Here is a 17,230-nt window from a genome sequence, read left to right on the forward strand (position 1 = left end):
ACATAAACAAAAATGTATGATTATTCTGCATAATTTGTCAGGTACAAGTTTATGACACAGACGGTGCGCAACAGTACTTTAACACAGAAAAAGAACCATGCGTTAGTTCATTAAGACATACTTTAGGCCCGTACTTGTCAAAATGTGGAAGAAAAAAATTCTCCAAAGACACAAGGAAAAGGATTAAAGGATGTCAGCAGAGGAGATAGGTTTGCATTGGGAGAAAAGCGGGATATTCACACACACACTCTACTGACAACAAAAGCCCAGACACCGCAAAAAAAAAAAAAAAAAAAAAAAAAGGGGCTTCTGTTTATGACGTTACAGTAGCAGTCAAATTAGTATTTATGAGGCGTCTGAACGGGAGTGCTCTAGATACCGTGTGGATCAACGTTTGTATGTTCTCAGCAGACCCTAATTGTGAAACAAAAAAAGACGGCGGACCTGCGGGATAAGGGCTCAGTCTGTCGCGTTTGTGGTTGAGGATTTTAATGTGACATCCCAGACAGATGTCCGGCCAGGGGAGCCTCTGACCTCCTGTATTCAGAGGAGTGCGTGTGAAAAAGCGCTGTTCCCCTCACGGCGCACCTATCTGTGCTCCAGGGACGCAACCCCTAGAGGCGTCTGGCCCGAGTCACATTTGCATATATGTTGAACTATATATATTAAAAATAAGTAGTGTATTGGATTATGAAAACAAATAAACAACATGCAAGTACATAGATAGTTAGATAGATAGAGATATGCATTTCATAAGCACATGACAAGAGACTTAGGGAAAATATTAGTAAGCTGAAGTTGTCTCACACAATTAAAATCTGTTTGCAGGGGATCATCAATGTTGCAGTCTTTAGTATAGATAAGCAGTATTTGATGCCGAATTAGCATAAAGCTGCAATTTTATCAAAGGACAGCTTGTACACAAATGTTGTGCCCAGTTACTGAAAGGAAGAACGAGGAGACAGAGTGCATTGTGGGACGAGTATAACATTGGCTTTTGAACTCACCGTGGAGCCAAGCGATACCTCTGTCTATGCTGATTCCGGTATCTGGGTCTGTGTCCTTGTTCTGTTGGGGGGGAATTGAAAAATGATTATTATTTTTTAAAGGAATTGTTGTCTTGTGTCCACTCTGTACCAGGAACCAGAGCCACAAACAAACAAGAGAAAAGATCCCTACGATTGGGTTTAGTGTCTGGTTTCACTAAAGCCTGTAGAAAAGGATTGTGTTTTATAAATGGTAGTCTGGAGGATCCATATATTTGTTTTTGATCATATGTAATTAGGCCTGATATTTTCAATTTTTAAGTGATTGTTGATATTAAGATAATTAATTATTCAGAAGTCTCCAAATCAGAAGAAGAATCAGATCTGTGTGAAGACATCAGCAAGGAAGTGTATAATGCTATTTTTGGAGGCCACTGCCTATACTAGTACTAGTGAATAACAGAATAAATGTACACAAATCGCGTGCGTTGTTAATGAACAGAAATCCTGGCTCCCGTTTTACACTGTGGGCAAAGTGCCTATCTAGTTACATTTTTCTGTGCAGCGGGCAGCTTGCCCACTGTTTGCCCACAGCTGAAAAAAGGACCAGTGAGAACTCGCCAGTACTATTATTACATTTCACTTTTCCAAAATAGTTTTGCGTTGTCTGGCATTATATCCTTATTTGGACCATGAAGTGATACTCTGGAAACCCTAAGACACATTTCGATCGTGCTTTTCTTGTTCCGAAAAAAAAGGTCAATTTTAGCTGTTGCCTCCAGTTTTGCAATGTATAAAATGCACATATTTACATGAACGTGCGCTTTAAAAGTCATAAGTGTCATTTTTCCGTTTATTGATTGCATTATATTCCACTTGGATGTATGACATTATTATTATTATTAATGCTATTTCCTTTAATACATATTTTGTAGACAAAAAATATGAAAAAATTAAATTGACCCCAGCAAATGCAATTAATATAACTGAAAATGTATATCAACAGAAAGGTATAAATCATGACATTTGATTACATAAATCATTATGTTATTACGGTCTCATGAAGTGCAACCATACATTTGACAGCCCAGAAAAGGCGACGCATCACAATTTGTGTCACTCAATTTTACCTTGCTGAGAAGCACTAGGGTCTCCAAGCGGGTGCCTGGGACCAAGATGAGGGGGCTGTCCTCGGTCATCGCAGAACAGGGGTCTTCTTTCTCTGGAGGAGGATCCACCCCCCACAGGCTTCGCTGAGACATGCAAACAATTTAATGCCGTTTTAATTATACACTCAGGATTGTCAGTATAAATATTCACTGTATAGCAGCAAACATAAAGGATCGTTCGAAACATGAACCATGCAATTCTGTGAGCACCAGAGCGCCACCACCATCTCCCCGCAGAATTCACTGGGCTGATTACGGGTTTGCGTCTGGAGCCAAATTAAAGACATACCTTTTTTTATTTTTTAAGCGTCTACTGTGCCCTACTGTGGAGATTCTTCTGCGTTGTTAAGCTGCATGCATCTTGTCACTCCACACAAATGTGGACTAGGCAGGAAACTTGGAAGGAATGGGGTTGGTGTAGATATTCAAATAGACTTCAAAGTGCACATTTTGGGAATTTGTTTTCCACTGCACGTGGTGTTTATTTTTTTCTCATGATTTATCAATTTCAATTTTTCATTATTCTTCCATTTTAAATCACTGAAATGATGCAAAAACCTCATGAACAATTTTTCAGGTCCTTCTTTTTCCCCACCCTAATTAAATGAAATTATTTTGAAACTTATTCCAACATGGAAAAAAACGGACAATTCCCTCATTGTTTTAAATCAAGTCAACGTAAGGAAGATATTAAAGATATGATAGATACATAACGGATCAATAAATGGTTAAAACAGTAACAGTATAGATGAGTAAACGTTCTTAATGAGCAAACTTTACACCCTAGACATGTTTAAGGAATTTACTTTGTGAATTAAAAAAATTATATAATTCCTCTTCCTGTCTGTGCAATATTATACAGTAACCTATCAATCTTTATTTTATATATACATTTATATATCAGTTAAATGTCTTTAAAAAGGAAACGATGGAGATCTTGAAAAAAAAAAAAAAAAAAAATGAAGGCATAAAATAATAACTGTCAAGATAATAAATATAAACATTTTCCTAAATGAAAATCGACAGACAGAAGGGCTAGGAGTTGAAAACGAGATGAAATGCACTCCATGTGTTGCTTAATGGTAACAGAACAGACACATGGATACAATTTGAAAGTAGAAAAGAGTTTTTTTCCTTAAATCCGAGTAAAAAAAAAGAAAAGGAAAAGAAAAGCCACAAGACTCTGGTTGCCAGTATAGATGAAAAAAGATTGTATCAGCCCCCACATTATAATTTTGTTGTCTTGTTATGTTACTTAATATAGAAGGCAACCTAAAAAAAGAAACCCAGAATTACTCTAGTTATGACAAAGCATCCTGGATCTCCCAAAATTATCTTCCAGTTGGACTCAGTGAATGTCTGAAGTAGAGCTATTACCAGGCTTTTCTGCTGCTGTTCTTCCGCACGGGGCATCTATCCTTAATGTAAAATACACTTTCTTTCTCTTTACTGGAATGACTGATTTGTACTTGATCTTGTATTAGATTTCCTTCCCTCAATCAACGTGGATCCACGGTTTTAAAATGAATACACAATTACTCAGAAGGGAGAAACCCAGGCGCTTTCAATCTATTCTAAATGACCTGCAATGTGCCAAAGATGTAGATACCAATGGTGAAATGAAAGTATTTGTGTTGATTTATAAAGGTGAAGGTTACAGCAACAGGGAAGGGAAATTCCCACACAACATTTTTTAAAGTTTAAAAAAATATCTGCTGGTAAATGGATGGAAAGGAAATGCAAATATATAACTGAACACAGAGTGGATGAAATCAAAACTTTGACCCACCCACTAATTACAAGCCTGATAGTTTATTATTATTATGATGATGATGACGATGATGATTATTAGTATTACATGTATTCATTTGGCAGACATCTGTATACAATACAAAGGATTGCCTTCGGACTTTCTGTGTTTTCACTCCACCAGAGTCACTTTCCTAAGCTAATTATTAGCTTTAACTTTTAATCCCAGACCTCCTCACCTGACGGGCCTCCCCTGGGCCAGCTGGGGATAGTTTTGTCTCTCCTCCTGCAGGTGCTGGTGACAAGAGATTTCAGCTGATGGAAGTGTGGAAGCAGGGCCACCTGCAGGAAACACAACCCAGCAAACTCTAATTTTTGTGCCTTTGCAAGGCCCCATTAAAGGATATTCACTCTTTAATGTCAATGAACGGGCAATGGGGTTAGGAAGGTTGGCTCTCCAGTTCACTGCAGCATGCCATTCCCACATAGTTGTTAATTACCGTAATTAATTTTTGCTCAAAGCACAGTAAAACTGGAGATTGGGAGTCCTACAATGCAGTGATTTAAAAGAGTTAATGTTATCTATTTTTGCCCCGAAGGTAAGATGCCTGGCGCTGGATTACTATTTCTTAAATGTTAAATAAAATGTTTTGTTTGAAGTTAAACTACTTAAAGTACAACTCAGTACTTTTTTATTGTAATGGAACATGGGACTATTTTTAAAGAGCAAAATCGGCACTTTTAGGGTGTAGGACTTCAAACAGATAGCAGCAATAGTTATTATCCTTTGTCACACAACAACGTGAGCCCTGACTAACTCGCACAGTATCTAGATCTAACTTACATTTTCCTCCAGGAGCTGCTCCTCTGTGTAGCCAGAATGGGACTGCAGGTACTTGGAGTGAAAAAGCAACCCGTCAAACATTTTCCAGGGCATCAGACTGTCCATGTCTAAAGGCAATCCACAGGCGCTATTGGCTGCGATCAGGGTGGCCAGTCCGCGCACAAACAGAGAGCCGAGCTGCACCGCTCTGGCGTCCACCCAAGGTACCTACAAGACAACACCTCTGATGTCAAGTAAGGTGCCGACCTTAGGGTGTAGGATGTGTTATCCAGGTGAGGTCTGCAGATTCGACATTACTCTGCTTTTAATGTGGCACCTGTAATCTGAAAAGTGTGCTCAACCAGATTGAACTGGCACGCTGTGTCCTGCAGCATACCGGTGAGGTGAGCACACCTGCAGCACAACCGCCAGTGCGAGAAACAAAAATGTGCTTGAGTGAAGCCAAGTGTAGCAGAGAGGCAGATGTTTGCACCTGGGCTGTCAGGAAGGAGGTGATAAGAGCACAGATTATCTGGGGTAATACACAGCCCAGTGCTGCTCACCTGCTGAAAGATCTGCTAGCCACCTGCTTAAGCGCCGTACAGCTACGACAAAACAAACAAAGCAACAAAAAGTGCACACACACTTAATTGAACTTTTAATTGAAGTAATACTTTGCTTACATTAGATTTTTTTTTTTTTGTGTTCTTTAAAAAGATAATATGTAGCTTATACACTTTTATACTTAACGTAAAATCCCTACTGTTTAAAATAATTAAAAGGCTCTGATTTAGGAACTGATTCGATAAATTAAACATTTAATTAAGTAATTGAGATCTCAGCTGGAACAAAAACAAGCAGGGTAGGGGGTCCTCCACTACCAGGGTTGGGAACCACTGCTCTAGCCAAACTTACCCATGACATCTGTCTCTTTTATTCTAACCTTTCTTTATTTGGCCTATAGCGCAAATCCACATTCCTCAACTAGCACAATTTCTGAAGTTTTCCCCTTTTTTCTCTGCTTGGAAACAAGTAAAAAAAAAAAAAAAAAACGTTACGACAGGCTTGATGGAAACCGCAAAAGTCCACTGAATTTCGTAAACATCGACCAAAAAATTAAATGTGAATTTTAGGTGGATTTTTCATACATCGATATGGTCGGTTATGCAACAAATGCCAGTGGAAATGGGTTTTAATGATTACTAATGCCTTGTCGAATAAGTCCTATGAAATGCGACTCAGTGGTTTTGAAGGAAATTATGTCAATTTTAATAATTTTAGTCAGTTGGAAGGAAACACACCTTTGCTTGGAAAATGCACATTTTTTAGGGCGAACTCAAGAACTGTCACACAAAACATCGGTAACGCTGCCTAAAGAAACTAAGCAAAAATGTGGATTTTCCTTTCATAAAGAAAATTCAGTACATAAAAGTGGGCAGGTTGAGATAGGGACAGCCATTGATCATTCCAGTTTTCCTGTTAGAAAACCGACACCAAGAACAACAGGTACCGCTGAACGCATCCGTATGCACTGGCATTTGCAGCCACAGATTGGGAAGGCATTCCCTTATGGTCTGCAAACTGCCTAAGGGAAGACTAAAAAAAAAAACAACATCAGTGAGTCTCAGAAAAAGCTACTTTTAAAAGCTCGGCACCATCTGTCTCGCTGGCTCTCCCCAGCCCTCCCCTTCTGAGATTTCAGACAGATGTAACAGTAGCATTCCTGCTCAGGAGCAACAATAGCCCCCGCGACAGGTGTCTGTGTCCCAGGAGCAGATGAAGGGCAGGTGCTTGTAACGCACTTTCGTCTTGTCCCCGGCAGGCTGCCCCCTTCCCCCTTCCCCCTCCCCACCTCGGATTCCACCTCCTCACTCAACTGACACCTGCCGCTGTGCACACATGAGACTTATGGGCTAAAGACTATCGCCTTGCTGAGCAAACTACCAAATCCCTTACCTGTCTGACAGTCAATACCTCCCGCAGACCTCCAATCTCCCCCACAAGGATCTCTTTGAAGGTTTCATTTACCGTTTCACAACGACGGCCGTCTCCTGGATTGAGATAACCTAGCCTAACCCCCCAAAATACCACCATCGCCCACAATGAGGGCAATTTCTGTGTTTGAAAATGTAAAAATGCTTAAATCCATTCTGGAAAGGGGTGGGGATGTGTGAGATATCTGCTTTTAGAAATATTGGAACAATGTTTTAGTGCCAATGCATAAATCTTGTCTACAAAAGAAGTACCCTAAGTATTTTGAGAATCTATCAATTATATTTCTAAGTATTGAATTGTACAGGAAACTGACGGCAGACTTGTTCATTTCAGCGCTACAGTGTTCGGGTATATTGCTGGCTTGCCAAAAGCAAAAGCATGGACCACTAAGCACTAACCTCATTCATATTTTACAAGAGCTGTTAAAGGCTCTGAAAGAAGTGGAAGTTCATACAAATTCAGCTGTCAATCTACTTCTGCAATTCTTCAGCTCACAACTGCTTAATCAAAAAGAAAACGATCAAGACGCGAGGCCTAAAAAACAAACACGGACAAAAAAAAAACCCAAAGTACTTAAAGAAATGGGAAATGATTATAAAACAATACATCAAAAGACTAGCTCATAATCATCTTACATAAGGTTTTAATTTGCTCAGATATCAGTGAATTTCTTTGCTTTTTGGGAATGCTATCACTTCAAGGATAGGAAAACCACAGTAAAACCTCATGCTGCAGGGTTTAAAATAGGACTACAGAATGGGCCCAAATTAAGCTGCTGGTAAACTGAAGTTGAAATAGGCTTGTGGTCTCAATTGGTACACTGAAATGGAGCCCAAAATCAAGCTCCTTTTCAGGTTAAAAACTGCAATTAAACCCCTATAAGTAGAACATTTCAATTCACCCAAAAACAATCTAGATTTTTTTATATAAGTATGGCAAAATACACTATTATCTTTTGCAATAACTACTTTTGCAAGAAATAACAGTTTTTAGATTGTATCTGTACAACGGCTGAGGTTTCTGCTATACTAAAGAGGGGTTTTAAAGCATCCAGACAATGTTTTCCTGTGTAAAAAATGGTGGTTTAAATTACATCTTTCCTGGGACTGAATTTCTCATTTGTTTGCTCTCCCACCGCATCTTTAGATTGATTCTGTTTCTGGTTGTTTTTTGCATGTGTAATTATACGTCATGCAAACAGATATTTCTGTAAAAAAATGTATTTTGTCAATCACTTTGAGACGTTTTTCAGACGCATAGCTTGGTTTTCAGTGGAGTTTGCAGAGAGTACAGTGGGGTACAAAATGATGGAATTAGGCTAATTTCCAAATCTGAACGAGCCTGCGAAATCTCAGTCATTTATACACATCAGAGTGTGGGGATGCATCTCCAGTGAAGAAGAGAATTGCCTCTAAGTGGTCAAGGGCATGTGCTTTCGCTATTGTCGACGTGAGAAATTGGTCCAGAATTTGATGCAATCACTTCAGGGCACATAAGAAAGAAAAGTTGATGGATATGGATCTAATATGACATGTTGAGTGCACAGTTGAGAGTGGTTGTTGTGCAATGGCATCAACAACCTGGTCTCTGGGCAGGCCAAGGGCACCGAGCACTGAGGAATGCTGGGAATGAATCCACTCACACCCCAGCAGACCCCGGCGCTCCAGGTGGAACGAGTGGGGTAATGATTAGCGACGACAACCCGCACACAGTGCGCTATTGTCTTTCCAGCTTTCCTGTCAACACCAGCGCTAAGAAAAGTGTGCCTGCGATCTCTATTCCAGTCTAATGCACACAGCTCAATGAAGGTCTGCAAACAGAGGCTGGCGTTAAAGAAAAAGGAAAAAAAAGCTTTTACACTTGAAAGGCAGCTTTACACAGACTGCACACGAATGCCATGCCATTATTCCTTGGACACTTCCAATTTGGCTTCTCTCTCTTTCTGGCAAGGCAAACTACTGGAAACTATATAAGGTTTTTTAAATCCACCAGGCATTTGGACTTTATAAGCCCTAATGCGAGGTATAGTATATTGAAATATACTACATTTGCATTGGGTTTTGTCTTGTTGGGGCCCACACCGTCCAACTGTTGAGGCCAAAGAAAATAAGAACTAAACATAAGAAAATGTACAATCGAGAGGAGGCCATTTGACCCATCATGTTCATTTGATGGCCAGTAATAACTAAGTGATACAAGGATCACTTACAGTCTATTTTTGAATATTCCCAAAAGTGTCTCCCATCTTGAATGCCTTGAAGCCCAATTTCCATTTGTGTCCCTGGGTGCGTGTGTCCCTGCTGATCTTGAAAAGCTCCTCTGGTTTGATGTGCTCAATGCCTTTCATGATTTTGAAGACTTGGATCAAGTCCCCACGTAGTCTCCTCTGTTCCAGGGTGAAAAGGTTCAGTTCCCTCAGTCTCTCAGTAGGACGTTCCCTTCAGACCTGGAATAAGTCTGGTTGCTCTCCTCTGAACTGCCTCTAGAGCAGCGATATCTTTCTTGCAGTGTGGAGCCCAGAACTGTCCACAGTATCCAGATGAGCTCTAACTAGTGCATTGTACAGTCTGAACATCACTGCCCTTGTTCTCAATTCTACACTTTTGACAATATACCCTAGCATTCTGTTTGCCTTTTTTATTGCTTCCCCACATTGTTTGGATAAAAATCTTAGGTCTTTCTCGTGGGTTTAGACTACAATGTCTTTTTAATTATGCCAGTTGAACAGCTGATAGAGATAGACGCAACACAAAGTATATTATTTTAAAGCATGTAATTTTGCAAAAAGCAACACAGAAGATGAAAACAAACCAGGACACTGAGATTCGGCCTGTCCTACCTCAATGCAAGCTAGCTCTCCATAAGTCTTGAGAGGGACACAGAGGGCTGTACTTATGTAGGCATCTACGTCTTCCAAGCAAAGGCTGCTTTCCTGAAACAGAATATACATAGTTTAGTGCAGAATCTAACATAATAGGGATCTATCAAGCTGAAGACTTTGACAAAATGAAAGACTTTGGGGCACAAACCGTGACAAGAGCAATAAGAGAGATGTTGGCAGAACGAAACACCTTTCTAAAGAGGTGATTATATGATAAGTGATAAGTGATGACGAGGGTATCTTCCCACCTGTAAGGCGATGTAAATAAGAAGGCAACTAAGGGCTATCAGTGGAGGGTTTAATCTCCCAAGATCCTCTGCTACGTCCTGCAGGTCAAAGACAGCCAGGAATGTGGAAAAGCGGAGAGTTTTCACTTCTGGGTTTTGACTGAACCACAGAATGTCCAAGGCAGGTGTCCCTCCTTTATGGAAGAAGACAAAACAAAGGTGTTACAGAGTAATGGACTATCACTGCTCGCCACTGCTCTCGAGCGGTTTGTTCCGCTGTACTGCGTTTGCTCGGAGAGAAATGTCTAATGAATAGTACAAATTGTGTGCATGAACCCATTTTATTTTGAGTACATTCTATTACAGTGAGGGAAAAAAGTATTTGATCCCCTTCTGATTTTGTACGTTTGCCCACTGACAAAGAAATGATCAGTCTATAATTTTAATGGTAGGTGTATTTTAACAGTGAGAGACAGAATAACAAAAAAAAATCCAGAAAAATGCATTTAAAAAAAGTTATACATTAATTTGCATGTTAATGAGGGAAATAAGTATTTGATCCCCTATCAATCTGCAAGATTTCTGGCTCCCAGGTGTCTTTTATACAGGTAACGAGCTGAGATTAGGAGCACTCTCTTAAAGGGAGTGCTCCTAATCTCAGCTCGTTACCTGTATAAAAGACACCTGTCCACAGAAGCAATCAATCAGATTCCAAACTCTCCACCATGGCCAAGACCAAAGAGCTGTCCAAGGATGTCAGGGACAAGATTGTAGACCTACACAAGGCTGGAATGGGCTACAAGACCATCGCCAAGCAGCTTCGTGAGAAGGTGGCAACAGTTGGTGCGATTATTCGCAAATGGAAGAAACACAAAATAACTGTCAGTCTCCCTCGGTCTGGGGCTCCATGCAAGATCTAACCTCGTGGAGTTTCAATGATCATGAGAACGGTGAGGAATCAGCCCAGAACTACACGGGAGGATCTTGTTAATGATCTCAAGGCAGCTGGGACCATAGTCACCAAGAAAACAATTGGTAACACACTACGCCGTGAAGGACTGAAATCCTGCAGCGCCCGCAAGGTCCCCCTGCTCAAGAAAGCACATGTACAGGCCCGTCTGAAGTTTGCCAATGAACATCTGAATGATTCAGAGGAGGACTGGGTGAAAGTGTTGTGGTCAGATGAGACCAAAATCAAGCTCTTTGGCATCCACTCAACTCACCGTGTTTGGAGGAGGAGGAATGACCCCAAGAACACCATCCCCACCGTCAAACATGGAGGTGGAAACATTATGCTTTGGGGGTGTTTTTCTGCTAAGGGGACAGGACAACTGCACCGCATCAAAGGGACGATGGACAGGGCCATGTACCGTCAAATCTTGGGTGAGAACCTCCTTCCCTCAGCCAGGGCATTGAAAATGGGTCGTGGATGGGTATTCCAGCATGACAATGACCCAAAACACACAGCCAAGGCAACAAAGGAGTGGCTCAAGAAGAAGCACATTAAGGTCCTGGAGTGGCCTAGCCAGTCTCCAGATCTTAATCCCATAGAAAATCTGTGGAGGGAACTGAAGGTTCGAGTTGCCAAATGTCAGCCTCGAAACCTTAATGACTTGGAGAGGATCTGCAAAGAGGAGTGGGACAAAATCCCTCCTGAGATGTGTGCAAACCTGGTGGCCAACTACAAGAAACGTCTGACCTCTGTGATTGCCAACAAGGGTTTTGCCACCAAGTACTAAGTCGAAGGGGTCAAATACTTATTTCACTCATTAACATGCAAATCAATTAATAACTTTTTTGAAATGCATTTTACTGGATTTTTTTTGTTGTTATTCTGTCTCTCACGGCTAAAATACACCTACCATTAAAATGATAGACTGATCATTTCTTTGTCAGTGGGCAAACGTACAAAATCAGCAGGGGATCAAATACTTTTTTCCCCCACTGTACACGTTTAAACTCATTTAACCTAGTGTGTATGTCACGCACAATTAACAGCCTTGAACCAACATGTTATCCCAACTGTTGAATTGTTTCCCTGATTTTAAAGCTGGTAAATGATTTACTCATGACTAAAACCAGCTGACTAAAACAGTCTGAATTCAGATGATGATGGTCTTAAAATGAGGATAATTCAGGAGTGAGAAGGCAAGTGATAAGTTACAGTATTCAAATAAACATAAGCACTGATTTTACTTACATGGGTCACTTCAAAAGACAAAGGGCTGGAATATATCAAAATGATTAGGTAGTTTAAAATGCCGCTGTTCAGTTCTGAAACTGGTTTGGCCTAAGTCAGGAGATCCAACCTCTTGTTTCTCTCTTCAAAAAGTCAGCTATTAAGCAACATAGATTTAATACTTTGTTTCCTGTGTCTGTACTAATTTGAACTGATAACCCCCATCTTTTCTTAGCAACCTGATACCATTCCTATTTCAGTCCTAAGCGCCTGTTCAAAGTGTTTAAGGACAATCAGATAAGAAAAAGATATCCAAATATGGCCCACATCATTGGAGGCTTCTTGGGGAATCTTTCCACCTGACTTTCCAAGTCTTTTTGCTTTAACTATGGTATCACAGTTTAAAGCTCAATATAAGATCTAAGCGAACATAATAAATATATTGATGTGATATAAATTAATAGCATCTACTCCAAAAGTGTCACCTGCTAGTGAACGCTAAAGCCGTAGCAAACCGGCCAACATTTGAATTGCCTCATTAGCTCTCCAAACCTAATGATGTCTTTATGTAAGGAGATCGTTTTTTTCTCCTTCTTCATTATCTTGGTGGGCTTTCTTTGCATCTGATCAGGTGGCAGGTTCTTGACTTCACATTTCAGCACTCTCTCTGTCTGCATTCTTTGTCGGGTGCTGAAAAAACACACTTAGCCCTTCCGACGCTGCTGGAAATGTGACCGCAATAATCTTTTCCACAGCAAGTCACTCCTGACCAGTGTGTTTACATGAAGAATAGGAATCTTCAGTTACAACTCTTCTCTTGCCGCCAAAATTGTGCCACCATTCTCATTGGACTACATATTCCATTTTACTCTAGCATTCCGTATCTCTTACTTAGACCCTTTCTAAGGCATGCTGGGAAACAAACTGCTCCAAATCAGACGTTCTGATGCAACGTCAGAAGACATGCCATTACCTGCATGTTGCAGACTTTGCCGTTTCAATTGTTCTATATGTGACTGGCTGCTTGATTAAATAATCAGAATAGGACCACAAATTAAATCACAAATATGGATGCAATACAGTGAGGATGACGTCAGCAATCAGCTTTTTTCCAGGTTAAAATTTTGTTTTTTAGACCTTTTTGGACTACCCTATATAGTAATACAACTATTCCACAATGCGCTCTCTTTCAGACATATCGGTATCGACTGTTGACAAATTATTCTGTAAAAGCACCGACAAAATGCACAAGCAAAACGAGATATAGGCAAACAAATGAGTATACTGATATTCAAGTTATTTATTATTATTATTTTAATGTGGTCACCAAAATATATTTGTTTAAACCCTTACCTGGCAGGTTCGGGGGAACTGGAGTAACAAGGTCTGGTTGTTGAAGAGAGTTTCCATAATAGACAAAGTATTCCTTGACTTTAGGGGCTGCGTCTATGCCATCTGTGGGGACAGAGGGACAGGTAATTAAGAAACTGGTATCATAGGCAGGCAAACAACATACTGGACACTTATAAAATGGAAAAATTAGATCTGAAAAACAGTTAGTTGGTGGTTCCATGGCCACATACATTTATTAAAATGCTTACCCGTCTTTGTTGGCAGCAGAAGGCCGTACAAACGCTCTCTGGCAGCTCTGTATATGATTGCCTGTCCAGGAAGCTCACTGTCCTCTTCATCTTCAAATGTGTTGCTGCACTCAACGATGCCAGCACACAGAACATTGAAGACCATAAAACACTCGGCTCTTCTGTGTCTTTCTTCAGCAGCCTACAAAAGAAACTAAAAAACATAGAATACAAAACAACAACAACCAACTATCCTAAACAACCCTGTACTGGTTTATTGCGTTTGGAGGGGTATGGATAAATAAATCTAAATTTAAATTCACATTCTGCTTTGTACTGTTCATTTTGTTTTTCTTCCTTATGTTTTTTCTCAAATCCAGTTGCATCTGTTAAAGCAGTGGTTCCCAATCCTGATCCTTTGTTCCAACACAGATGTCAATTCCTTAAATGAACTTATAATTGGTCTCATTAGAGCTTATTAATAATGTTAAACTTTTGGAGATGTCAGGTTAAAGTATACTAAAGTATATAAGATACCCGTATTCTCCAACATTTGGTAAGTTGAACCATTTTAAAAGTCGAATGAAGCTATTTACAAGTTAAATTAAATTTTCAATTAATGAATTGGGTGTGCAGTTGGATCACAAATATGGATGCCATGCATATGCATTTAGGTGAAAGACAAATCCTAAAGCAGTGACAGGCACCATGGGTGTCCATTGCCCATATTTCTGTTATTTTTACATTTATATTAAATTCCTTTAACAATGATGTGCTTTTTTTCTGTAAAATTACCTTCAGAATATTATTACTGCAGTATCTTTCCAGACCTCCCATGGAGACAGGGGAAGGGGGTTTACTTGTACTTTCCACCCATGGGGACTGCTGGTCAGGAAGGAGATACATCCGCACTCCTTTCTCCAGCACAGCCCGGTCTGGCTCAGACAATGGCAGCCGGGCGATGCCTTTGAGCCCGTCTGTGGAACTACGGTTCCTAGCAATGTAGTCTGCCACAGCGTACACTTTGTGTCTCTGCGCTGGACTTGCAGAGTGCCTTTGCTGATACTCGGCCACACAGGCGTTTCGCAGTGACGCCAGCCGGTTCTCTGGCACAATGTCATTGCCGAGCATGCAGGCCAAGAGGGGCAGGTCGCTTGTGTAGAGCTGCAGGGAGTGGCACAGATTTTCCCTGGAGAACAGGAGAGTGACCATTCTGTCTAGCTTGAGCTGGCTGATGGAGAGGTATGGGACAGTGTCAAAAATGAGGAAATCTGTGTCTTGGCCAAGGATGCCCATACATTTGTGAAGGAGGGCGTAACGAGCGATTTCGTAATCCGCCTCACGTACAGAGCACCAGGTCTCCACTCCCAAGGTCTTCAAGGCGAATAGGGAGAAGGTAGCCAGGCCAGACGGCAGGTAGAACATCGCTCGCCCTGGCTGCTGCCCATTGGCTTTAATGTGCTTGAAAATACCTTGGATCTCCTTGTTGTTCCTCAGTCGGCGTTTCACCCACTCCGCTCTCTTCTCCTCCTCCACCGTGCCGTCAAAGAAGAACACCAGTTGGATCCTAGCCTCCTTGAAAGCTCGAATGAACGTCTCCAGACAGTGTAAGTACTCCTGCCACTGGCCACCGTGGACCCACGCCTCACACGTATACCAGTGTCTCAGGCACGCCATCCCATCCACAACCAGAGTGGGTGTACAGCCTGGCTGGTCTTGCCTACACCTGTTGGCCATCTCCCGTAGGTTCACCTTTACACATACTCCGGGACACACGTTGTCCACAAAACCCTGTAAGCCCTTCACCCCCATCTCTGGGACTGCAAATCAATAACACAAAACAAAACAAAAAACAGCTGTGACTCATTGGCTGGCTCCAAGAAACCTGTCCAACAAGGCTGGCCCCAACATTCACCCTCCACCATCAGGAAGATAAAGTTCTGCTGTCATATTTTAAGTGTCAAGTTAATTAAAATATTAAAGATTACTACTGCCAGGCACTCCACTCTGCAAGGAAGTGTTATTGTTTTGTTTCCATTGCCAAGTAGAAACATGACCGAATGGGCCTATGACAGTTTTGTGAGTAAAGGAATGTCCTGTGGGCCCCAAACATAGCAACAGTGATAGGGGCTCCACCTGCCGCAGATTTCACACAAACAAATACACGTAATCATTGATAAGATTAGTTCTCAGAAAGATACACGAGTAATAGTGTGATTTCTCATGTTAATTTTGCAAAAATAAACAAACATTGATGACAGGGGGGGTTGCTTTTTTTTCTTTTTATACAGGCACATTATTAAGCCACCTTTTGCCTGTATCCACACCTGTCCACCAAGGTCCGTAATTGATCTGTATCTACAACAAACACAGGGAATATATACTGCAGAGGTTATAATACAAAACCCAAATACTTTCAGTTTGCTGTGGAGAGCAATAAGTGCAGAATGGACGGAAACATGTTTTCACCTCATGCATTTGTAAGCAATTAAGGCTTTACTATTAGTTTAGGGAGAGTACAGTCAATATGAACTGGGTGAGATGGGGGCCACTTCTTGTTTCACACGACAGCAACTCTCACACGTCGACTCCTTAAAAAAAACACACCTCCATCACATGACTCTGGACTTCAGCAGTGCAAGCAGATAAAACAGTATTTTGAGATAGTGTGAATATGATCGTTTACTTACTTTTTGGGGGTGGGGGGGGAGAGGGAAAGGGGCTGCAATGATTGCTCGCGTTTTAAAGGGCGCTCACTCACGGGTGCTGGAAGTAGAAATGACAATACATTAAAAAAAAAAAAAAAAAAAAAAGTGGCAACTGGTTACCTTGACTGCCACACATACGTTGTTCCTTACAAAATCGAGATGCACAGTCAATGCATGGATACTGGTGCAATGCTGTCATATCGCTCTCCATACGGGAAAAACCAAGCAGCTGCACAAGGACAGGAGAGATGTCCCGTCGTTACTCCGTCCCCGCCGCCTCCCCAGTGCTTTTTAAGATGCATCCGCTTCCGGTTTCCCAGAGACTTCCTTGCGTCACCCAGTGGCTATAAATGGAACAGAAAGTATCAATTAAAACAAACACAACCAAATCAAATCAAAATCAAAAACACATCAATGTCAGATACAGTTACAAAAGTAGTTTGCAAAACATTGCACAGTACTGCTGGGAGCTGCTCACTGTTATGCCAATGACACTGCGGAATTAGGTGGCTAGGGTAGTATGGTTAGTATGTCTTAGGTGTTGGTTTATTAAATGCATCTGCGCATTTGTGTTTAATAACTTTATAATGTCCTCTAATGAGCCTCTTCGATATTAAGTCACTAATTCCTGACAACCTTTTAGATTTTTTATTAAAATCATTCTGCTGAAACATTCTGAATTTAAACTGAATATATTCCTAGCCTACAGCATATTATTATAATTGTAATTATTATTATAAACAATACTAAGACTCGATCGCTTTGTCTACCGTTTCTTGCATTTCAGGCTCTCATTTGCCTTAATAATCCAATGTTGTATTAATTAGACAACTCTAATAATAATAACAATATCACTGATACTATATAGGCAACATGGTCTGCTTAATGCACAGCAGCTATGTATGCGAGTCTGTGCATAAAGTGTCTCTGTCT

At 40.9% G+C, this 17,230-nt stretch overlaps 1 protein-coding gene across 5 annotated transcripts in view; it reads right to left on the reverse strand.

Annotated features, from left to right (window-relative positions):
- Nucleotides 1-16,597, reverse strand: part of fam120b (family with sequence similarity 120 member B) — a 36,377-nt gene extending 19,780 nt beyond the window's left edge. The window contains exons 1-11 of one of the 5 annotated variants that reach the window (XM_066696720.1): nt 16,448-16,597; nt 16,280-16,355; nt 14,385-15,409; nt 13,611-13,791; nt 13,363-13,464; nt 9,852-10,024; nt 9,562-9,654; nt 4,749-4,955; nt 4,136-4,246; nt 2,117-2,239; nt 1,008-1,068 (exon numbers count right to left, since the gene is read on the reverse strand). In XM_066696720.1, the coding sequence (XP_066552817.1) occupies nt 1,008-1,068; nt 2,117-2,239; nt 4,136-4,246; nt 4,749-4,955; nt 9,562-9,654; nt 9,852-10,024; nt 13,363-13,464; nt 13,611-13,791; nt 14,385-15,401 (2,068 nt within the window). In that variant the 5' untranslated portion in view covers nt 15,402-15,409; nt 16,280-16,355; nt 16,448-16,597. Of the gene's footprint in view, nt 1-1,007; nt 1,069-2,116; nt 2,240-4,135; nt 4,247-4,748; nt 4,956-9,561; nt 9,655-9,851; nt 10,025-13,362; nt 13,465-13,610; nt 13,792-14,384; nt 15,410-16,279; nt 16,356-16,435 lie in introns of all 5 variants that reach the window. The other 4 variants (XM_066696718.1, XM_066696719.1, XM_066696716.1 and 1 more) reach the window with 4 other exon arrangements.
- Between the last annotated feature and the right edge of the window lie 633 nt (nt 16,598-17,230).

Source organism: Amia ocellicauda, chromosome 23, assembly GCF_036373705.1.
Source record: "Amia ocellicauda isolate fAmiCal2 chromosome 23, fAmiCal2.hap1, whole genome shotgun sequence".
In the NCBI taxonomy this organism is placed as follows: Eukaryota; Metazoa; Chordata; class Actinopteri; order Amiiformes; family Amiidae; genus Amia; species Amia ocellicauda.